At 40.1% G+C, this 23,895-nt stretch overlaps 1 protein-coding gene and 1 long non-coding RNA gene across 2 annotated transcripts in view; one reads left to right on the top strand and one right to left on the bottom strand.

Annotated features, from left to right (window-relative positions):
* Nucleotides 1-224: 224 nt before the first annotated feature.
* Nucleotides 225-4,637, bottom strand: LOC142869990 (uncharacterized). The gene is made up of 2 exons (XR_012918515.1): nucleotides 4,043-4,637; nucleotides 225-419 (listed from the first exon to the last, which is right to left on the bottom strand). It is a non-coding gene; the product is annotated as an uncharacterized LOC142869990 (long non-coding RNA).
* Nucleotides 4,638-4,711: 74 nt separating this feature from the next.
* Nucleotides 4,712-23,895, top strand: part of KCNIP4 (potassium voltage-gated channel interacting protein 4) — a 1,096,218-nt gene continuing 1,077,034 nt past the window's right edge. Inside the window, exon 1 of the mRNA XM_012737679.3 lies at nucleotides 4,712-4,918. Within this exon, the coding sequence (XP_012593133.1) occupies nucleotides 4,858-4,918 (61 nt within the window). The 5' untranslated portion in view covers nucleotides 4,712-4,857. The remainder of the gene's footprint in view (nucleotides 4,919-23,895) is intronic.

The following is a 23,895-nucleotide window of genomic DNA, read 5'->3' as shown; positions in this document are numbered from 1 at the left end:
AGGAGGTCTGAGGCAGGGCCCCGGATTCTGAGTTCCTGACAAGCTTCTAGGTGCTGCAGATGCTGCTGGATCACAAATCACACTTTCTTACCTTTGGCGAAGAGTAGTGATTTCTCAAAGGATGGTCTTGGGGGGTATGTATTTGTTTGGGATGACACACACACACACACACACACACACACACACACACACAACCAAAAAAACCATTAGCACATCACAGTCTCTGTAGTTTAAACAACAGAAATTTATTTTTTCACAGTTCTGGAGGCTGGAAGTCCAAGGTCAAGGTGTCAGCAGAGTTGTGTTTCTGGTGAGGACTCTCTTCCTGGCTGGCAGACAGCTGGATTATCCTCACATGGCCTTTCCTCTGCGTGATCCCTCTCTTTTCCTCTTCTTCTAAGGTCACCAGTCCATCTAAACTATGAACATTAGTTTAAAATGATGTATTGTTGGTTCACCAATTGTAACAAATGTACTACACTAATGCAAGATGTTAATAATAGGGAAAACTGGAAACAGGGGGAGGGGGCGCTGAAGAGGGGTAATGGGAGCTCTGTATACTTTTTGCTCAATTTTGCTGAAAATTTAATACTGCTCTAAAAGATAAAGTCTATTAATTAAAAAGGCAATTGGATTCTAATACCTCTCCCCCAAACTTAGCGAATCCATTGTGGAGGCTGGAGTAGAGGAGTTTTTAAACCAACTGTTTAGGTGATTCTTACGTATGCTAAAGTTTGAGAAGCATCAAGAAGCAATTGAAAGCTCCAATTCTGTAACCTGATGAATGTGGGTTCAAATCTTAGCTGCAGCCCTTTCATAGTTGTCTGGCCTTGGGCTACTTAACCTCTCTGAATCTGAGTCTCATTTTAAAAGCAGGTTAAAAAATAGCTCTATAAGGTGATTCTTCTTAGTACTAAGTCATATAATGACATAGAGCTTTTAACACAGCACATAGTGCATTGTAAGCACTCCACAAATATTAAATACTAGACGTTTTACTATTATTGTTTTAGTCCTTATGAGCAAGGGAGAATTGTGCCAAAACATAAGGGGCTTTCAGAAAGGACCAGGCAATAAAATCATAGGCAATAAAAGATCAGGGCAATAATAAAAGCAACCCTGGATGCTTCCACAACATTCCAAGGTTTATATATAGCTTTCACTTTCATTACCTGACTTGATCCTGACAATGACCTTGTGAGGCAGAAATTCCCTTTTTTTTTTTTTACAAATGAGGAACTGAAGCTTAGAAATGATCAGTAACTTTCTGGAGGACACGAAGCTGGGAAATGTCAGAGTCCAGAGCATCTAAATCCTAGTCCCAGGTGATAGTACAGTGTTGTAGTAATTAAGTCTGGGAGTCTTGAGTTCGAATGTTGGGTTCAAATCCCAGAGATGCTGATTATATTGGTGTTAAATTGGCAAACCGGTTCATCTCTGTGAGCTTTAATTTCTTCATTAAATAGGGACAATACTAGTGCTTACCTCCTAGTGTTCTGTAAAGATGAAATGATATAATGTTTATAAAATCTTAATCACTGGCACATGTGAGTTTACTATTTCTGCATCCAATTTTAAATATAGTTCCTTAAGGGAACAACATGCATTCATGCTACATGAAGAGTAATCCAGAGTTAGTCATGGAAGATGGAAATATTTGTGCATGTATGTCTTGGGTGGTTGGGAAGAGAGTCTAGGGTTGCTACAACTTTGAAGGAGGAACAAGGAGCTGGTACAGTACTCTGTGGCTCATGGATCTCTTCTCTGTAACTGTTTGACATCTGAAGAGCCAATAAAGAGATGGTATAAGCAAGACAGTTACCCTGGACCTTTAGTCCCAAATATCAGAGATGACAGTAAAAAAATGATTTTTCCTACAATATATGATAATGACTAAGGATCCACAAAGATTCTGGACATGAATTTCACAGTAGCTAAGATCCCACATAAATATTTTGGAAACATTAATATATTGCAAATTTCTCCAACACAGTGTCTATCTTACATGACTTTCTTGCCTTCTTTATAACTAGTCCAGGGATAAATACTTGGCAGGACCAACACAGATCTGCATCGGATAAGATTTGAGAAGTAGGCTGGTCCAACAAAATGTTCTGTGTATCTTGTAGATGGAAAAGGAGTTGTAGATTACTTCCCATGCTATGAAGAGTGGTTGAGCTGACCTGTTGCAGAACCTAGTGGTGCCTTTTCCTCTTTGATTTATTCATAATAAAATATGATGATGGTGATAATGGTGTTAGGTAACTATCATGATGATAGCTCTTACCGAGCTCTTACTCTATGCTAGGAACCATTCTAAACTCTTTGCGTATGCTGCCTCATTTAATCTTTCCCAACAGTTAACCAAACCAGACATTATTCTTTTCTACATTCCAGAATGAGAAAACTGAAGGAGGTTAAGCTATTTGCCCTGGGACACACATCTAGTTAACAGCTGGAAATGGGATTCTAACCCAGGCCACTGGACCCAAACCAACACTGTCCTGGCTGGCAGAGAAATAGATTATCCTCACATGGCCTTTCCTCTGAGCAATTTCTCTCTTTTCCTCTTTTTATGAGGCCACTAGTCCTATCTAAACTATGAATGTTAGTTAAAAATAATATATTATTGGCTTATCAATTGTAACAAATTGTGTGTAACAAACCCACAAAGATAGCTCTAGAATTCATCACATAGGAAATGATAGAATTCAGAGCTAAACAGGTATGAAGGGTCATCTACAGAGCAACAGTTGTGAGAGTGGTTTCTGGCAAGAGTTGCTACAGAAAGAAAGAAGTAGTTGGCCAGTCAGTTGTAAGCTTGCTATGAGAAGCATTCAGGAGAGGGAGGGGATGATACATACTGAGAATTAAATGGTTAAATCCAATAGAATGGACAGAGAGACTTGCTAAGAGGAAGCTTGCAAGTGTGAAGAATACACTGGCTGTAGAAGTATACAGACTAAATTCTATAGACATTTAGAGTGAACACGATGACATCCTTTCTGGCCCTTTCTCATATAACCCTCCGCTGCCCTCACTCTACTCCTGCCACCCCAGCCTCCTCACTGCCCTGAATATTGAATATTTGTTGAATATTGAAAACAATGTTTAGTGAAGAGGAGCTATGTAAGAGGCACTTTTCTAATTACTTTGTTGATACAGTACTGTTCTCAACTTCAAGAATAAGACTAGCTATGAGTATACAGTGATTACTGTGTGCTAGCCACTGACCTAAGCCCTCTACAACTGCTAATTTCCTTAAATCCTCACAACAAACCAATAATTGTAGGTACTGTTGTTACAGCTGATGTAAATAATTTGCACCGAGCCACATGATTAGCAAATAGTGGAACTGGGATTTGAACTCAGACAATGAAGGAATCAGCACTTGTCCCCTTCACAATGAACTAAAAGGAGAATGAGAGCCATCACAAAAAATGTACAAATACATGCCACCAGGACTCAAAGGGCCAAGAGAGTCAATGATGGCATTGGTGCTGGGAGGAGGGGCAAGAAGGCGTGGGTTGAGACCTACTTGGAGAAGGGGGCGAGATTTCACCTGGTGATGGTGCATAGAACACAGAAGCCACAGGGAGAGTTAATGGTTTTACAAACAGTAAAGGCTTCCATCCATGTCACGGCCAATTGATCGCGCAGTTGAGAGTGGGACGGAATTTTAATTCTGTTTGCCCAGGGATCTGGTCAGCTTGACCTTTCTTCTCAAAAGACGCTTCATGTACTTGACTCTTAGGGACATAGAAGTCTGCATTTTGAGTTCTCAATTAGTAACCATGGCCACAGGTGTTCTATTGGTTTGTCTTTATTTTCACCAGTCCCCACCTTACTTTGCTTAAGAGGTAAATGACTCTGCATGACGAAAGCTCATGGGGGGCAGTGGGCGAGTGACACCTCCCAGTAGAGCTGCCAGGGAGCTCTCAAATGAAACCCTCCCGATGGATGCTTGTCCAAAAGGCCTCCCAGTCCTCTCCACCCCCTCTTTCCAAGGTGGCCTTCTTCACCTCGGCTCTGCAATGCTCACCTGGTGTCTGGAGCCAGTGTTTTCCGACACCTAGCCGAGTCGCATGACTTGTTCTAGCTTCAATTGGGAAAGTTTCCTGTCTAAGAGTTCCTGGCGCTCTGCCCGGTGCTGGAGAAGGGCGTCTTCTTGCTTCCCTTCGGGTGTCCTTCGAACTCAGCCTAACTTTGTGCAGCAGAATTTCCAGTGTAACTGTCGGAGTTTGAGCCCCTGGGCGTTCCAACAGAGCCTTCTCTGTAAAGGTGGTACCTCTGCGCCCCTCCCCAGTGCCAGGCGTCGAGCCCAGCAAGAAGGGGTCCCGGAGGCGCCCGCAGAAAACCAATGACGACTCTCAGAGGGTGCCCTGCCCGGCCCTAAGTCGCCTCGGGTCTCTCTGGAGTCCGTCTGCTCGGTCGCCAGAGGCACCGCGCCAGCCCCCTCCGGGGCTCCCCAAGTCCAGCGGCCGAGCAGCAGGTGGCAGGGGCGGTGCCAGAGCGGGCGAGGGGAGGGGGCCCCGGCGCTCGCGCTCGGACTCGCGCTGCAGCTCGCCCGCTTCCAGCCGCCGGCTCCGCTCCGCCCGCCTCGGCCGCCCCCGCCGCCACGCGCGCCCCCGCCGCCGAGCGCCGCGCAGCGCCCCCGGCGCCCCCCGCCGGCCTCCGCCCGCACCTGCAGCCGGCCCCGCGCGCCCTGCCCGCCGCCGCCGCCGACTGACTCTCTCGCTCCCAGCGCCGCGGACGCCCCGGGCCGTGCGGCGCTGCGCTCCGGTGCCAGACCCACCGACAGGCGCCCCTGGGCCAGTTGACTCCCGAGTACCGCTCCTGCACCCTGCGCCCCCCAAAATGAATGTGAGGAGAGTGGAAAGCATTTCGGCTCAGCTGGAGGAGGCGAGCTCCACAGGCGGTAGGATGCGATGAGCACGCGAGCGGGCGCCTGCTGCCACCCGCCTTCCCTCTCGCGCCCGAACGGGGCTGCCCCTTCCTCGCTGGGGACGCTTGTTGCCTTCGCTCGCTGCACGAGAGAGGGTCGCCGGGCGGGACTGGGACGGGGAGGTGGGAGCTGCGGGAATGGGGATGCCGAGAGGGGATGCATGCGAGGTCCAAGTGGGAACAGAAAACATGTTTGAAGTGTGTTTGAAACTCAGCGGTGGCAGGGTCCACTGCGATCCTGTGCGTACTTTTGCCTTCTCTGAAAATTCCCGAGGTTGTTTATGCATCTACCAGATGACTCCAGACCGCACACTTCCTTCCCCTAACACCTGGGGATAAATGAGCTGAGATCGTATTGATCTCTCCTCTCCCTCCACTTTTCCTTTCTGCTCACAAACATTTCTTCATTAAACTGCATTTTCGTTCCCTTGTGATGTACGGGCGGAATCTTACCCACGTCAGATTCTTCAACAGGAGCTTATGTCTTGTTTTATTGCGAGCTTCAGTTTAGCGCGTTCAGAGAAAATGGTCCTCAGTGACACTTGGAAATAATTTATATACAGTACAGCCTTTGAAAGGTGCTGGGCACTTGGTGCAAGGAGCGTGACTTCCAGAGAAACGTGCGTTCTGCAAAAGCAGGGAGGGATGTTCTGCTGAGGTGGGTGGGCCCCACGGCGAAATAGGGGGGCAATGCTCTCCCACAGAGCGTCTTAGGTTGCATCGATCTGGTTTTAGGTGGGTTCGATGTGTACAGAGTATTTTAGAGGAGCCATAAATGGAATGAAGATGTTTGTAGGGAACAAGAGAGTGATAAAGAGGTGGGCATTCCAAGATTATATAAACTAAGGGGTCATATATGGCAACAGCATAGTTTGGGTTTACAGGATGAAATAACTTGGACTTGAGTAGTGTAAAGTTATAAGCAAAGAGGTGATTCCGCATTTTATATGTTTAGTACTCAGGGAAATGGAGTCGCCTCAACAACTTGAATCTATCACTCCAATAAATGGACATAAGAAGTGGACACCCTTCCTTTGTTTCCTTCACCCCAATAGCTAAAGTCATTCTTTGTAACTGGGAGGGCACTATTTTCATTTGAGTGGGAAATTTTAGAGAGAAAAGTCTTGGTCCTTTATAGGCTGAAAAAAATGATAGGTCCATCACCTTTAAAAGCCCAAATTTGACTTATAAGGATAGGTAGTTCTGGTTTCACTTATGGCAGTAGCTGCCCACTTATTATGAGCCAAACCTACCTGGGATATATCTTGTGAGAAATATTCATAATCTTTAAGAGGACTGGATTTTTCCAGAGTGATATTGTAAGTATAGGGGGCTGAGTAATTGTTGGGTCTTGAGTTGAGTTCATAGGGTCTCTGTCTTTGTGGTTATTCAGCGTAAGAGCAAGGTAGAGAGAGCTATCTGTCCTGCCAGGGACTCACTCAGGCACAAGAACTCCAAGCCAGAGCAGGCTGCAGGAACGTAGTCTCGGGAACTGGGTGGCTTGCATTGTTTGTCTCCTCAGTGATAACAGTTTTTGGCTGTGCCTCTTCTTTCATCAGCAAGATGGGGATTGAATCAGCATGTCCAGTCTATTCACAGTGTCATAGGTGGCCATAATTGCTATAGATGAGAAACAAAGATGAAATCTTATCTGGGGAGCACAATACATTTAAAATAATGTTTTAAAAAAACTTTTAGTACTATCTCTAGAATCAGCATCTGTTTGTTGTTTGGGGAACAGAAAGATTTTGATTTATATCTTGGCTAAGGTGAGGCCAGAAGTGACTAGAATTACTAGAGCTGTCTTGACACCTGTTTTTTGAATTGTATTTACAAGTTTTTAGAGTTAATTGTCATATGATGAGAGTAATAAAGGAAAAAATAGTTTGGAGTATGTTTTTTTTTTATTTTTTTATTGTTTCAAAGTTAATATTAGAGAATGATCCCCCAAATATGTAATCTGTATTATTTTCACCAAACATATACTTAAGTATTTTGGTTACTTGTACTCAGATATAGGGTGGTCTTTATTAATCCTGGAATAAGAAGGGATGATTTTTAAAGGCTCAGACTCTACCTTCAGTTCTTGTTTTAAGACAATAGTCCCTGACCTCTTATTCTCTTTCCAATAAGAGGGATATTTACATAACTTCCAAGCCATCATGTACCATAATGATTTTCTCTTCAATATATACCTCTGGGATGGAGGTTTTTAAGATGATGTAATCACAATTTCAACACAGTTTAACTGGAGGATCCAACTGAGGGAAAGGTATGAAGATGAGAGGGAAATCAGGAATTAGCGAAGAGAGAGGAGGGAGAGAGAGACAGATAGAGTATATATGTGTGTATTTTATGGCCTAACTTAGAGAGAGACAGAACACTGTGAAAAATGGTTTGCTGAAAGGCAACAGAGAAACCCATGTGCAGCAGAAAGTAGAGGGGAAATGTCAGAAATGATGGGAACAGAGTTGTATTGCTGAAACTTTATAATAATGTAGTGTTAAAAGTTCATTATTTGGATTCTTTTCAACAGGTAAAGGCATTTAATATGCTAACTTCTCAGCACTGATTCTAAATCATTGCAATTGATGCTGTTAACACTACAGAGTACACAGTACAGAAAGTGGATGAGTTGCAAACAAGTACATAAAGTAGAGAAGGTGTCTTATGAATTAGAGTGCCCAATTTTACCCTGCCAGCTTCCATAGTAAACCCTAAGCCTGCCCAGAATATAATTTTCATTTTTTTGTCTACTTCCATTGTTTTGCTCTCCTACTATAAAATCAAACGCAATCCTCCTACCAGTGAAGAGATAGAGGGAGAGGATAATTCAGCCGTATGTTTGAAAGAGAATCAGAAATAAGCTTAAAGGGAAAAAACCCTACAAAGTCATTCATTGATGTCCTTAATTTGTGCCATGTAACGTAGGGATGCCAGATGTTATGTGCTATAATCTACAACTAAAAGTGGGAAGAAAAATGTATGTTTCAATAGTGGAGTGAAAACTCTCTTAAATTTTGAATCGTCATTTGATGGATATATTGAGGCTTCTGCTTAAGTTTTGTGTTTATTAAAAATAAGGCAAACACAAATTAGTAATTCCATAAAAGCAATATTGGAAAATCCATTTATTCTGAACCTAAAAAAAGCTTTTCATTGCATAAAGCATTATTTTCTTTATGTCATACAAATGTAAGGGGTTACTAAACAAATGATATGATGAAGTGTTAAAGTTCAGCCACTCTCTCTTCTACCCTCCCCCACACTGAACATTTTTATGGCCAATGGTTATGCCCTCTTTCATAAAATTAGGCTATGGATGGTTTAGAAATTAATGAGCCATGCAGTATAAAATTATGTGTGCAAAATTTTTTGCAGAATTATAGACCAGATAGTGGTTGATTCTTTGGAAGATATAGTTCTTAAAATATATGGTCCTTACTCTTTTTTATCCTTTTATTTGTTTTTCATGTCCTCAGTTTTTCCAGAACATGTAGATAATATTGCTTTTCAATAGTTTATAACTGAATGTGTTTGCTTACTTAATAACCTCTCTTCTTAGGGACTGTTTCAAGCAGATTAAAGTAAATGTGTGTATGTGTAAGAGATAGAGAGAAAGAAGGAGAAGGAGGAGGAAGAGAAAAGAGAGAGACAGAGACAGAATGAATGTTTTATTTGTGCAAGGGGCTTTACCATTTTAAAAAATGTTTTAAGGCTATATAACTGCACATATTACAGTTTATTCACCCTCAGGCATTGACTTACGCATTTGTGTTTCAAATTGCTCATCTGGTTAAAGATCCCAATGGCCTTTTCTCAACTGGTATACTCCTGAACTTGCTTGGATGCTTCATGCTGCTTATTAACATTCCTTAGAACAGCAGTCCCTCACCTTTTTGGCACTAGGGACTGGTTTGATGGAAGACATTCTTTTCATGGACTGGGGTTGGGGGATGGTTTTGGGGTGATTCGAGCACATTACATTTACTGTGCAGTCAGACCGCTCTGCTGCTGATAATCTGTGTTTGCAGCTGCTCCCCAGCGCTAGCATCACCGCCCCAGCTCCACTTCAGATCATCAGGCATTAGATTCTCACAAGGAGCACCCAACCTAGATCCCTCACATGCACAGTTTATAGTAGGGTTCACACTCCTATGAGAATCTAATGCCACAGCTGATCTGACCGGGGACGGAGCTCAAGTGGTGATGTGAGTGATGGAGAGTGGCCATAAATACTGATGAAGCTTCACTTGCTCTCCTGCCACTCATCTCCTGCTGTGTGGCCTGGTTCCAAATAGGCCATGGACTGGTACAGGCCACTGCCCGGGTGGTGGGGACTGCAGCCTTAGAAGACTGTGAACTCTATGAGAGCCGAACTATTATGTCCTGCCCATCACTTTATCCCCAGTGTCTAGCACAAAGTCTGACTTGTAATATTTGCTCAACAACAGATATTGAATTGCCTTCTAGGGCACTGAATTATTCTATTTCCTCTGACTTCTCTCAGATCTGCTTTTATGCCCCTTATTTCCCTTTTTTGCCCCATCTGGTGCAATTTTTCATAAGGTTCTCTTTTAATTATCTTCTCCCTGTGTAATCTCTCTCTAAGTATAGTTTGATGTAGGTTCTCTTCAGTCTATAGTTTGGCCCATTCCTCTTCTAAAGGACTAGAGGGACATTTTCATGCCACACTGGTCAGACCGGCAAGCAAATTTTATTAGCACCTTAAAGCCAGGATGTCAGAAAAGACAGATTCTATCTACAAAAAACAATTTGCTGTTGTTCAAATTTTGCAAATAGTGGCAATAATTTTTGAAGCATGCAGTTAAGCAAAAAAAAAAAAAAGCAAAACTGTCTCCTTCTGTATGATACTCCCATAATGCTGAATCAGTCACTGAGACTTATTGATTCTATTCTGGCTTTTATGTCTGTCTCTTCCTTCAATTTCCATTGCAACCACCAAGATTATGTTCTTAGCATATTTCTAGGCCATGATGGTTACATCCTATTTGCATTAACTGCCATTTCTCACTGAAAACCAACTAAATTTACTGAAACCTGATTTGAGTCATATTATTTTCCCTTGTAAAAATTCATTTAAAGCCTTTCCTTTACTTATAGAATTGAAAATACTATTTCCTTAGCTTGATATTTATGATCTTCACAGTATGGTGATAGTTCTCCATCTAAACATTATCTTCCATGACTCTTTTAGGTCTATATCTTGGTCTAGCTAAAGTGGACTCTTCCCTGGTATGCGAACACATCTCATGTTTTACCCACAGCATAGAACTAAATTCCTACCCTCACATTGCCCAGTGAAAATCTGTACATCCATCAGGACCCATTAGAAATGTAGTGACCTTCTCTTGCAGCCTTACTGGTTTCTCCCTGTCCCCGCCTCAAAGACTTATTTGAATTTTCATGGGTTGTTTTTCTTTCATTTTGATACAAGGCAGAACAAACTAGACATGTTTGTCTTATTTGTAGTATTAAATTATAACTCCTTGATGGCAAGTACCATGCATAAATTACTCATTTTTGAACTCCTAGTAAATACTTGCACAATGCTTCAGAAAATAGTAGGTGCTTAAATATACACGTTGCCCCGTGGTAGACCTATTAAAGACCACAAATCACAATTCACATTTGATTGTATGTTAAGTCATCTCTGGAAGTGACATTCTTTTTTGGTTCCCTGTCATTTCCATTCAATGGATCGAGTATATCCATATAGTAACATGACAGTAAGCTTTTGCTTCTCTGAATTGTCCATGTTCTTGCATGTATAGTGTCATGGCTGTGAGAGTGTACATTGTTTCTAAAGAAGGGCTTAATAGGTGCCTCGTTGTCACTGTTACCTTTGGATGTTGTTACTGTTATTCTTCCTCATTATTAAACCTTTCCAGATCTGTCACCTCCAAGATCAGTAGACCAAAGGGCTCCCAGTGAGTGATTATCAACTCTCCTAGTGCCCCTCACCCCTAAATAAAACAGTGGAAAGATTAGTTAAGTACTCACTCTGAAACAGGATTGTGATTGTTCACAATATTATGACTTCATGTTACTGAGAATGGCCTTTTATGACACTTCCCAACCCAGCACCTAAATGTCTATACTACTACATCTACCATCATTATTATCACTTTCATCATTATACTCATCAGATGACAAATCCTTTCATTATAGCAGGGGTTGTGGAAAGAAATGGAAAAATTAAAAATAAAACCTGAGACACCAGTCAGTATATATATATCCATTTCTTCAGGTGTGTTTTCGTTTATATCAGACTTCACAGTGGCAATTAGGTTGTGTTGAAAAGGAAGGGGACATTGTGGTGAGGCTTAGATGGAATGAAGGTTAGCTCTTTTGCTCTCACCACTGTGGCTGCGTCCCTCCTTCTTGCCCAGCCTCTTCATTGTAGGCTGCTTCGTGTGTGTGCATAGGTACCGTGCATTAGGAAATCTGAAAAAGGAGAGGCGCTCAGTGTTTAAACGTGAAAGTTCTCCACACACTCTGACAATACAAGGAATAATTTGAACACAGATACAAATATAGAATTTTCCACATTGAGCACTTGGCCTTCATGCCCATGTTAAGGGCTGATTTTTCTTCCTGAGTGAACAGAGCCTGTGTGGTTGAATGGCTCTCTCGTTGGAAATAGGTTGTCAGTTTAAACACCCTTTGGATATATTATTGACCTTTTAGAAACTTCTCTTCTCTACATATTCCACATCAATTATTTATTTAGGTAAAAATAAGTGGTTAAAGCATTTTATAGTAACAGTTTATAACTTTTTGGTTACCTGAAATTTGTATTGGCTTAGGGAAATGTCCCCTCCTGTATTCAGGCAGCATCTGCTCATGAATAGTGAATAAAAAGCCTTCAGGGAATTGAAACTGGCATTTTTTTTATAGGTCTTTACTTTAAAAAGGCTGTGGAGGAAAATAGGCTTTCATCTCCAGATGTCAACACTTCTTAATATTTTGAAGGATCTTTTGAGTGAAACAGTTTATTTAAGAAATGACATTATCATAGCCCAAATGGGAATCAAAATTAGATTTGACTGATGTAGTAACTACTGCAGTCTAATGACTACTCCCCCACCCCATGTCTTCTTTGTTGTACTGTCTGTACATTGAGTTTTCGATGCTAAGGTGTTCCTGAGAATGTCTCTCAATCTTATTTTATTTTTGCAAGAAAAGATGTGAATTCTAAATATCTCCATGAGTTTCATAATAATATTGGGTGAATATAGCACATGTAACTATTAAACTGATGTACATCTCAGGATGGATATTCTGCTAGGGGCTTTGTTTGAGGCTGTAGATTTTTGTAGTTTAATGAATTTTCATTAGGTTAGCATGAGAAACTACTTTTTAAAAAATGGTCTAGCCTGTAGCTTTAATCCATGTTTTGCATGTGGCAAACACTCCAGAGATATGTTAAATGAATAAAAGTGTCTTATGTTATAGTTATGCCTAAAAGTGGAGATACAGTCTTTTACTTTAACCCATTCCATTGTGGTGAAAACTGATCCTTAGGTCTTATTATTGTGTCTGCAGGGAATTTGAAAAAAAAATAGCAATAGCATATAACCAAGTAACAGATATTTCTAAAACAGCCATGTCAAATACAGTCCTAAGAACAAATTTAATCTGGACAGGAGTTTAACTTAGAGAAATTTTAACTTAATTTAGAAAGGTGAGAACATATAAAAGAGCCATTGAGTATAGTATTGTTCCTCTATTTATTTATCTATACAATTGTGGTAATCTTGTATACTCGTAGCTGACAGGTATCCTGTAAAGATGAAATGAGATTAATTCAGCAGATATTTACAAAGAAACTACTTGATGTTAGGATGACAGGCATAGAGTCTGCCTTCAGAGAGCTTACTGTTTATTCAAGAGACAGTAACTGAATATACATTAGATATTTGCAGTCAAGTAGGTGAGGAAAGAAATCCCTAAACATGTTTATTTTAAAATATTCATTCCCGTAACAGAGGTAAGGATGAAGTGAGATGGGTGTTTAAAAGCAAGATTACTTCTAGTTGGTATAAGTGCCATTCCGTTCCAAGTGGAAGCACACAGTGATATTGAACTTGACCTTTTTCTCATTGAGGTCTTGTAGAATAAAGCTATCAAAAGAACTGGGCTCAAAATTCTATACTTGTTCTATTGTCCAATTTCTTCTTGCCTTCTACCTATTTACCTAATTGTAATGTGGGTTTATCTGTCCAACACTTAAAAACATTGGGACATTAACTGTGACATTATCTAAAGCACTTAAAAAATTTTAAAAACCTTCTATGATGCTGGAAGTCTATGAAGAAATGTACTTTTTTAAATAAAAAGTATGATTTGGAACCTTGAAGAGTACAAATGAGTAATAACTTCTGTTTAAAGATAGTCATAGAGGAGTTGAAAATGCTCAGCTCTCTTATTGCCAGTTTAAGTAATGTTCCAGTAAAAGCAGAGGCATTTCAAATTAGTGTAGGAATTTTTAAATTAAATAGAATATCACTCTAATTTTTAAATTGAATTTTGTGGAATCAATCATTTATCATAAGGATGTTATTATACCTGATCTAATATTGCAAGCACTTGTGAAGACCAAATTCTGCTAAAATTTTCTCTTACCTTTTCTAAGAATTCTTAAGTCACTCTTTCTATATTACCCATTTTCAAAAACTCCCTTTGATTTGAGGCTGAGTCTCTTCCTACTGTGATGGATGTATTATTGCAATCTATTACCCATTCCCTTTCCTCTCATGGACCAGTTTCATCATAATTTCCTGCTGAAGTTCTGATTTCTGGGAGAATTGGTGTAAACTCTGAAACACAGGTGCATCACATTAATTTGAAAGTTGTGGGGATAGAAATCTTGGGAGACAAGTATAAAACAATCAGCATTCAGAACCAGGCATTGAGAAACATGGAAAAAAGGAAGGTGGAAACTGCAAAATACAACAATATACAAGGAAGTGGAATGAGGAGATTCTCTTGTTGTGCGTTTATAGAATAAATTCAATTTTTAATGGAGATGTTTGAAGATAATTTTTAAAAACACATCTAAACTAACAAGCTGGAAACTAATAAATACTATCACTTCTGATGTGATTTCAATACAGGATTTGCTGCTAAACACTATACATTCTCCTAGTTAAAGTTGTGGATGTATCTTCCAAATGAAAATTAGTCATTAAAAACTAACACTTTCAAAACTGTTGTTTTCCTCTCAGAATAAACACTGACAATGGAAAACCATAAACACTACACTGGGAAGATTGAACTGTAGAAAAAAATTGCTAGAAGCATTGCAATTGAAACCATAGCTTCATTTATCCCAGAATCGCTGACCATGAGAGTGTGGCTTATCATAAATATCATTAGCTCAGAACTTCAGATTTCAAACAGTGAAATTTATAACTTCAGCCCTCAAGTAATTTGTTTTCTGATAGTTTTAGAAATATTTTGGGGGATGTTATTCAATAATCATTCATTTAAAATGCATTTATCAATAACCTATCGTATGAGAAACACTGCGCTAGTAAACATTAAAAGGTGTGGTAGTTGTTTAGGGTATAGAAACTAAACTTTTAAATGATATCTTTCTTCTCTACCCCAGAATTCTACTTGACCTGAATTGTGTATAATCACATAGCACACGCTTTTCACCTCATCTTCAAAGGCATATGCTAAATACCTTCCTAGGACGCTGTTGTATATTCTTGATGAGGATATCAGTAGCTTCAGTCCTTGTCTTCTATGAAATAATAAGGTGAAGGAATGTAGAGTAGATCTACCATAATCACATGGTTTGTTATTAAGTGATATTGGTTTCACTAAACCACATATAGCACGCACACACACACACACACACACACACAATCCCTTACATAGAAAAACAGTACTGCCCTCTAGACTAAGTAATATTACTACTACTCCATATCAGTGGGGGCTTTCCCAAATGAGCACCAATTTATTATTTCATAAAACATACACTGAACATCCATTTGCCAAGTATTATTTTAAGGCCTAGAATACAGAGATGAAAAATATACTCTGGGAAACCATGAATCTAGTTAAAAAGATAGAAATGTGAGTTGAAAATGAGAACATGACAAGCTGTATGATAGCACCAAGCACAGAGTGCTTTGGAAACACATAAGTCACCTTATGCACGCTGGACAGGGTCAAAGAAAGCTACATGCACTACCTGGGACTGGAGGATGAGAATGAGTTTTCTAGGGAAAGATGGTAGGTAGGATGCTGGATGTTTCAGGCAGGTAAAGCTATGGTTCTGAGGCTGGGCCAGGAGAAGATGGTGGTACAATCAGGAAATGGTAAGAGGTTCTGGGTGGTGCAGTGAATATGTAGGGTAAAAGGGGACAGTGAGATGGGAAGCTGGGAAGTAGCCAGGGTCAGGGTATAAAGACAATGGGGAACTACTGATACATTTCAATGAGAAGCAAAGCATGATCACATTTGCATGCTGGGAAGGTAACCACAGTGAGGTGGCACATGATCAGAAAGAGGGATGAAACAGCAGGCAAGGACACCTGCTGTGATGGTAGTTGTAGGTGAGACATATTGAAGGACATAGTACGTCATTGGTCATATGGTGGAGAGTAGAGAATACATGTGAGATAAATAGAGGACAAGGCTAGGAGGAACTGCTGGGTTGTTAAATGATGAGTTGTCATTGGGATTCAGGGAGAAGGAAGAGCCTGGGATAACGTTTAGATTTCTGGTTTGGGTAACTGGTGGGTGGCATAAATTTACCAAGATGGGAAATACAGAAGGAGATTTAGTTGAAAAAAAAAGTGATCAATTTTGGAACTACAGAATTTAAGATGTTCTTGGATATGAGAGAGGAGAAGCTGTCCAGTAGTCACTGGGCAATATGGGTTGGAACATAAGACTGAGATTTGGTTCTGTAGACAGCAGGGAGCCAGTTGAATTTCACAGTGTCAGAATGAGGAGCATTAATTTTGCATAGCTATGTAAGAAGCACCATAGACAGGGACCAGGGATGTCGTTAGGAAGCTGTTGTATTAGTGTAGGCAGGAGAAAACAAACATTTGAACAAAGATAAAGGCAGTGGGAATGGAGATATGAGCTAGCTGGGGAAGAGAAAGGTGGGGTGGTTAGTGGCATTGTGGTATTTCACGGTGCCGTGATAAGAAGCAAGAAAAACAGGAGGAGGCACAGGTTTTGGAGGGAAGATAATGTGTTCATTTTTAGAAATATTGATTTTTGAGGTGCTGGGAAAACATCCAGGTCAAACTGTCCCGAAGGCAGTTGGAAGTGTGAAGTTCAAGTTTAATTCATTTCAGAGAAGCACACATTTATTAAGCGCCCAGCATTGTGATGGATATTAGGATTAGAGAGATGAATGAGGCACAGGCTTGCTCCCAAGAAGCTGCCCATCAAATCAAACTGGGAACCCGATTTGGGAATCAGTTCAGAGAGGTGGTGGTAATTGAAGTCATGAGACTGGATGAAGGATAGAGTCTGGAGTCTAAACCTTAAAGAATAAGGGTGGGAGATGAATCTGAAACCAGGGCAACATGTTATACCTGGAGAAGGAACTGGAGAAGTGAATGTCACAGAGATCAGAGTCTGGCACACAGAAAGCCCACACTTGTCTTATAATAGGCAATAAAAGGGTTTCAGAAATCCAGAGCTGTTTATTGGAGTGAACTGCTACAGAGCAGTGATGGGAGATGAAAAATGGTAGCTAATGATAAGACTCTGGAGTCACAACTAGGGTTCAGACATACTATGTCTGCTACTCTGTGACCCTGGGAAGCCATGTGGCCTCTCTGTAGCTTAGTTTCCTTGTGTGTGCCTGGACCATCTTGCCCCTAGCTCTGCTGGCTTGCTTCCTTATTTCATTGCAGTCTCTGTTGCTTCTCTGATGACTTCATCTAATACAGCCCACTATGTGTCTCTCTATCTCTTTACCCTGCTTTACTTTCCTTCATGGCTTTTATATACTCTTCAAAAAATAAAAATATATATTAATACATATTTATATGTACTATAATACCACAATACTATTTTTATGTATAGTGTGTGTATATACATATACACACACACACGCACACACACATCTTTATTTATTTCTTGTATATTCATTTCTTTTCTACTATCTTCCCTATTGAAATGTATACAATATGTCTTGGGTTGTGAATCAATGGAGAGAATCTATATCACCAGGTTGCATTGTGGATTAACTGACCTAATGCATATAAAGTGCTTAGCATAATGCCTCACAAATATTTGGCGCCTGGTAAATGTGAGTTGTGGTCATCTTTGTATTTGGTCCAAGAAATAAGTTTTCTAATCATGAGAATGGGGAGTCATGAGAGTGGTGAGATTGGGAACTTGTTGGGGGGTTATGGAGGTATGGAGGGAGTAATGAGGAAGGGTCATTTGCTCTCTAGAAGGGGTAAATTTGGTTCACTGGTGTAGAAGGGATGAGGAGGTCAATCTGGGGTGGCTTGTTGGGGATGACTCTGTGGAGGAGCTGGGCTTTGAATAACCAGTGGAGTTTAGAGCAGTTGAGAGGAAGCATTTAGTGGGGTGGCATGAATAAATTTGTGGGGATGGCAGTTTGGATGGAGTAGATGGTGGCCTAAGAAGTGGAAAGGCTGAGACATGAGGTTGTAGAGAGTCTAAGAAATGTGGATTTTATGCAGTGGGCAAGTATTCAAGATTTCTAAGAAAGATGATGATATAATAAAGGTCATGCCTTAGGAAGAGTCTTCTTGTCCTAGTGTAGGGGAAAAAGTAAAGAAGAGAGAGTCTTCAGATGAAAAGGTCAGTTGAGAAGTCATCCAAGTTGTTTAGTAGTTATGTAGAAAGGGCCAGTTCTGGAAGGATGTTGGTAGCAGATTCTTGTGGCTTTATGGATGGTCTTTGTAACTGATTGAATGGGTTGAAATTAGGTGGGAGATCAAGGAGGAGCAGAAGTCAAGGATCTGCTTCTAGGCAGGGGCTGTATTCCACCTTGGGTGACCATCCCTTGCTTGTGATGATAGAAAGATATTATACAGAAGATAGAAAAAGGAAATTGTGTGTGTGTGTGTGTGTGTGTGTGTGTGTGTATGTGTGTGTGCATGTGTGTGTGTGTGTAGGGTAAATGCATTGAATTCAATATTATATTTTGAGTGTTAGAGGGATACCCTGGTATGAGGGACACCTAGGAAGTTTCGAATGTATTTTTATTGATAAGCAAATTTAGGTTCAAAGGGGTGAAGCAACTTGCCCAAAGAGATACAGCTAATGATTAGGAGAGCAGAAATACTAACCAGAGCAATGTTAACAAGGCATCCTGGCTCCACAGCCTATACTTTGTACTATTATTTCTACACCATCCTGCCTGGGCAGGGCAGGGCAGGGCAGGAGATGAGTGAAGTTTGGCATTCTACACTGAGTTGGTTTTGTTCTGGGAGGGCTGGGCTTGGCTTAGCAGACTTAGTTAGTGTTTGTTGTGCAGTTTGGTGGTGCATGGAGTTAAAGAGCAAATTACCTGGAAAATCTGCCTGTGGGTTTCTATATCTTATCCAGGATAAACATACAAAGGCAGTGGCCAATCCAAGTGATCTTGCATGGGGAGAACAAGCCTCAATACCCAGTTTTGTGGGTAGGGAAAAAGAACCATTAATGCCTGAAGGGTTTGAACAACAATGAAGGTAACCTATAGGGCCTCCCTGAGCTTGAGCTGAAGGGCTGATGTATATGATCAATGTGGGAAAACTAGTACCAGGCAAGAGTCTGAGGCAGCCTGAGCATTGGAAGTGCAGTGCATAGGCAAGCTTCTGAGGAATGTACCTCACCCCATGCAAAGCCATGGTTTTTATCTGGGGCATTACACTGGCATAGCTGCCTACACCCCTACCCTCTACTGCTTGATCCCTCATCTGCATCTCCAAGCTTCTCCATGAACATTGGGCACAGGCAATCTTTCTGAGACTAGCTGACCAAGAACATATAATATTACTGCAAGCAATGAACTTCAGCCTTCCTCCATCCTGCCAGAATAAGTCATGAATCCTTTTAATGTTGTTCCTTAATGAATGCAGTTTTGATTAATTGTTTAGTGTCTGCCAACCTAGAGTAAAGAGACTATACACACTTCCAAGACCCACAGGGGCACTCAAATATCTGTTGACCAATGGATAATAAAGGACCCTTAAATGCATTGATAAAAAAAAAGCAGTCAAATATTATTTTAATTATTAGAGAAGTTTCATATTTCTGCCATGATCATCACATGAAATGAGCAAGCACTTAGGGAACTTGGAAACAAACTCTTTTTCCTCTCTGAGTGTCAGGACACATTTTACTCAACTCCACCCCAGTGAACACATTTATTTAGCACTTATTATAAATCAAATATTGTGCTGGGTGCTTGGGGGATATAGATACCTTTTCTGTCCTCACAGATGGCTAGCAAGGAAGAAAGACCTTGAAAAATACATTAGGAGTATGCTGAGAATTTCACAAAACTGAGTACATTATGCTATAGGAACATATGGGGAAAAACTCAGTATGTTTTAGAGGTCAGAAAATAACTCTCAAAGGAAGTAGAAATTAACTTAGCACTTGAATTTCACCTAGGGATAGACAAGAATGATGTTAGAGAACATACTTGGACTGAACAAAGTTCAAAAAAAATAAAACAGAAAAGACAGAGAATGACAAAGTTAATGACGGAGAGGCAAACAGGGTTTAGAGAGTCGAGAATTTTAGTCTTATTAAGGATTTGAACTCTATTCTAAGAGCAACAGGGAGTGATTAGAGGATTTAAGTAGAGAAGTAAGATAACCAGTTGTCACATCATATCTTCTGGTCTTGGTCAGTATATGCATCAAAAAGCAGAAGGCAGCCATCCCAGTATCGACAAACGGTAGACCATGCCTTTGTACTGCTTGCCTTTGTGGAATCTGGAATCATTTTCACATCCTCCCTAACATGGTGTTCCGTTTGTTTGTTTTTTTTCATTTATCTTTACTCTTCTCTTTGCCTCACCTCTGAAATCTGACTTAGGTCTATTATTCAGACCTCACTACCAGTAATCTGGTATGCAGGTCAGCAGTCTCCAAAGTGTTTTGACTATGTGCCCCTATTGGTAAAAGAAACTAGGGCACTACATTTTTATAGATTTCTTCATAAATTATGCACATGTATTTATAGAAGCATATATGCTAATTATTAGTAAAGCTTAACTTTTTTCTATTCTTAGGTAATAATATACATGACGGAAATAGTAATATTTTATTGCTGTACCCAGGTGTACACACCCAGTGGTTTACCACACCCAACTTCGGATGTCACAGGTCTGGCTCACCTTCTAAGTAAGATGTACTCAGTTGACTGACCCAAAATGTTTGATCTCTGCCAGGACACCAGTCTAATTATACTAGTCACCTCTTGCACAGGCATTTCTCTTTATCCCTTATTAATGTGAAGAGAATAGTCGTGTATACTAGACATTAGAGCCTAGAAAAAGCAATGAGTGGAAAATTACTATCAGCAATGTGCAAATTTATCAACAGGTAACTTCTTTACATATTTATGTGTTCACTTATACAGAAAGCAAGTGTTGCAGAGGTAATGCTACCTTGCAGTGCTCTTGTTAACTCACCATTCTTCCTCAGTGCTTCAGGCTAGTTGTAGCTGTCACCATCCCAGTTGAAAACTTTTCTGCATTGGTCAGACTGTGCTTTGTTCCCTTTTGTTTCTAGCACACTCTTTCTGCATTTTGCATTTCTCATTGTTTCTTATGTGACACATGTTCTAGAGAAGCCGAAATCTGTCTACCAATACTTTAATATTACATTAGATACACATGTACTAGTGCCTAATACATCTTAAAAAAAAGCGTATGGTATAGGTTACCAGCATTAACATATGGGCATTTTGTGACTCAACCACAGAAAGCTCATCTGTTGTAATTTCTATTTCTTGAATCCATGCAGTGTGGGTCTGATATCTGCTGATTTGTAGGGAGCCTGAGTCAACATCATCTATCCAAATACAATGTACAATTGCATACTTTCTCTTGGGAAGATTCTTATAGGCCTTCAGAGGAAAGGATAGTTTTCATCAAAAAAAAAAAAAAAAAAAAAAAAGGCTGAGCTTGAATTATGTAAAGTTCCTATACTACGTGCATATTGTGTGTCTGGTGCAAAGAAGTGAAAGATGGGCTCCAGTTAGTGATGCTGAACTACAATGGCATGCAAAGGCCACCACAGTAATATAAGTTAACATTCTGGTTTCATGATGGCCTTACTAATGATTTAAAAATATTCAAATCATGGCTCAGATTTATTGATCAAAATTCAATTCTCTGCAGTTTGGACTCTATGAGTATACAGATTGTCTGTTGTATATGCCATGAGCTTTAGAAAGAGCCCACTGATAGTAGGCTCTAAAATATTTGTTGAATGAATAAACCATTACAAAAACTTAGGTTCTGTTTACAATCCACAGGGAGAGAGGGACACGTAGACAAGCAACTCTCAGACCAATATGACTTAAGTGCTAAAACAGAGGCAACTGCAAAGTCACATGGGAGCAAATGTTCAGGAATAAATACCTACCTTGGTAGTTAAGGAAACCTTGCAGAAGGAAATGGTGTCTCAACTGAGTCTTTAAAAATGTGTTGAGATTTATCAAGTGGAGGAGAGAGAAAGGGATTTAGAGGTAAAAACAGCCTTTGCCAAGGCTCATATTTATGTAAAACTCATGCAGTATTCAAGGAATGATGAGAGGTCCACATGGCCTGAATATTATTGGCAGTGTGGGAATATGTATCCAAAAGTAATATGTATCCAAAAGACTAGGAGGGTAGGTGGTGGTAGATTGTTTCAGAAACTTGCATTTATGGCTGAAGAGTTTAAACTAAAATCTGCAGGCTATTGAATGGTGTTAAGCAAAGAGATGAGAGTTATTTGTGTTTAGAAGGAAATGACGAAGTCAGTTTTATAGAAGTCAAGGGGACTAGTTGGAAAAATAGTACAGACACCATGGAAAGGGAGACCTGAATTAAAGCCACGTGGTAGATGGAGAAGAGGTGATGTGTTCAAGAGATACAGGGGAAGATGTAATTAAAGAGACATTAAGTATCAGAATAAAAGGAAGGCAGTTCTACTCAGCCACAAGAAACAATGATGATCTGGCACCTCTTGTATTTTCCTAGAGAGTGTTGGAGCCCATTCTATTAAGTGAAGTATCACAAGAATGGAAAAACAAGCAACACATGTACTCACCATCAAATTGGTATTAACTGATCAACACTTAAGTGCACATATAGTAATAACATTCATTGAGTGTTGGGGAGAGGGAGGGGGGAGCAGGGACTGGGTGTATACACATCTAGTGGGTGTGGTGCTCACTGTCTGGAGGATGGACACATTTGAGGCTCTGAGTCAGGTGGGGCAAAGGCAATATATGTAACCAAAACATTTGTACCCCCGTGATATGCTGAAATAAAAAAAAAAATTTAAAAAGAGGAAAGCAAACAGGAATAGAGAACATGTTCACATGTCTAGCTTTAATCTTTGTGGAATCTTTCAGGATATGACTGCTTTAGGACATATTGAGGTTGAGATACTTGTAGAGAATGTGAAATAGCTAGCTGGCAGTTGAAGGTATGTGTCTATTATTTCAGAAGGGGCTAGAAATACAGGTTTAGTAACCATTGGATTGCAGATAAAGCTATGTGAACAAAAGAGGTCACTTAGGGAGAGAACAGAGCTTAGAATAGACTGCTAGAGGAGGCAGACTAAAATTAAATGGCTGTACCAGGAAGAAGGCACCAGCAAAGGAGTCAGAGATGGAACATCTAGGGAGGTAAAAGGAATGATAGTCAAGAGTAGTACTGTGGATGCAGAGGGAGGGAATTTTTCAATACTTGTTCAATTATCTTAAGTGCTTTGCATGGTTAAGTAAAATGAGAATTGAAAGGGTTTGGCAATTAGGAGGTTGAAGCAATTTGAGTGGGGCAGAAGCCAGATTGCAATGGGTTTGAGTGTGAGGGAGGAAATGAAGAAGAACAAGTGTGGACAAATCTAAGAAGTTTAGCTGTGAAAGAAAGGGAGAAGATCAAACATTTTTTGAGGGAATAACTGGCGGTGGATTCATTTTGTTTAACAGGAGAAATGTGGGCATGTTTGTAGGCATCGGGCTCATTAGAACAGTGGGCAGTAGAGAGCAATGGCCTGAAAACACAGTAGAGAGAATCATTCTTCTTTTGCGTCACCATTGTACCTTGTATATGCCATATGACACTTACTGTGCCACAGTATCTATGAAAAATGTAACTACTTGTAAAAATACAGAAAAATATAGAGAATAAGAAACACCTGAGAGTGCCCTATCCAAAATTGCTATTTGACAAATTTTGAAAATACTTACTTTCAGTCTTTTTTTATATAAAATAAATAAAATGTTAATGATAAAGTTGGCATCCATATTGTCACCTACAAAAGTGACACCTTCTATCTCCTCTCCCCTGCATTTACAACCACTACCATGAATTTGGTGTGTATCTTTTCAATTCATTTTAATATCCTTTATCTGCACATGTAGGTATGCATGAACAGTGTATGATATGTTTCATGTGTGTGTGTTTTTAAATGGTGTATTCTAAGACTTTAGCATTATGCTTTTTTTTTTTTTGAGATCTACCTGCATTGGTGGATATAGTTTACTCTTCTTAAGTGCTGAATACTATTTGTACAATATTTTATTGCTGTGTATGTCTATGTAAGAGATTGAGTTGTTCTAGGGCAGGGATGGTTTGTTATTCATGTTTGTATCTCCAGTGTATAAATATATATTGGCTAAATGAATACGTGGGCAGGTAGACACATTGGTCTTAGGGAGGATTATAGAGTAGGGAGGCTCTTCTTTGGGATACAAGGG

This window comes from Microcebus murinus, chromosome 3 (genome assembly GCF_040939455.1).
Source record: "Microcebus murinus isolate Inina chromosome 3, M.murinus_Inina_mat1.0, whole genome shotgun sequence".
In the NCBI taxonomy this organism is placed as follows: Eukaryota; Metazoa; Chordata; class Mammalia; order Primates; family Cheirogaleidae; genus Microcebus; species Microcebus murinus.
This window is presented reverse-complemented; position numbering and strand designations above follow the sequence as displayed.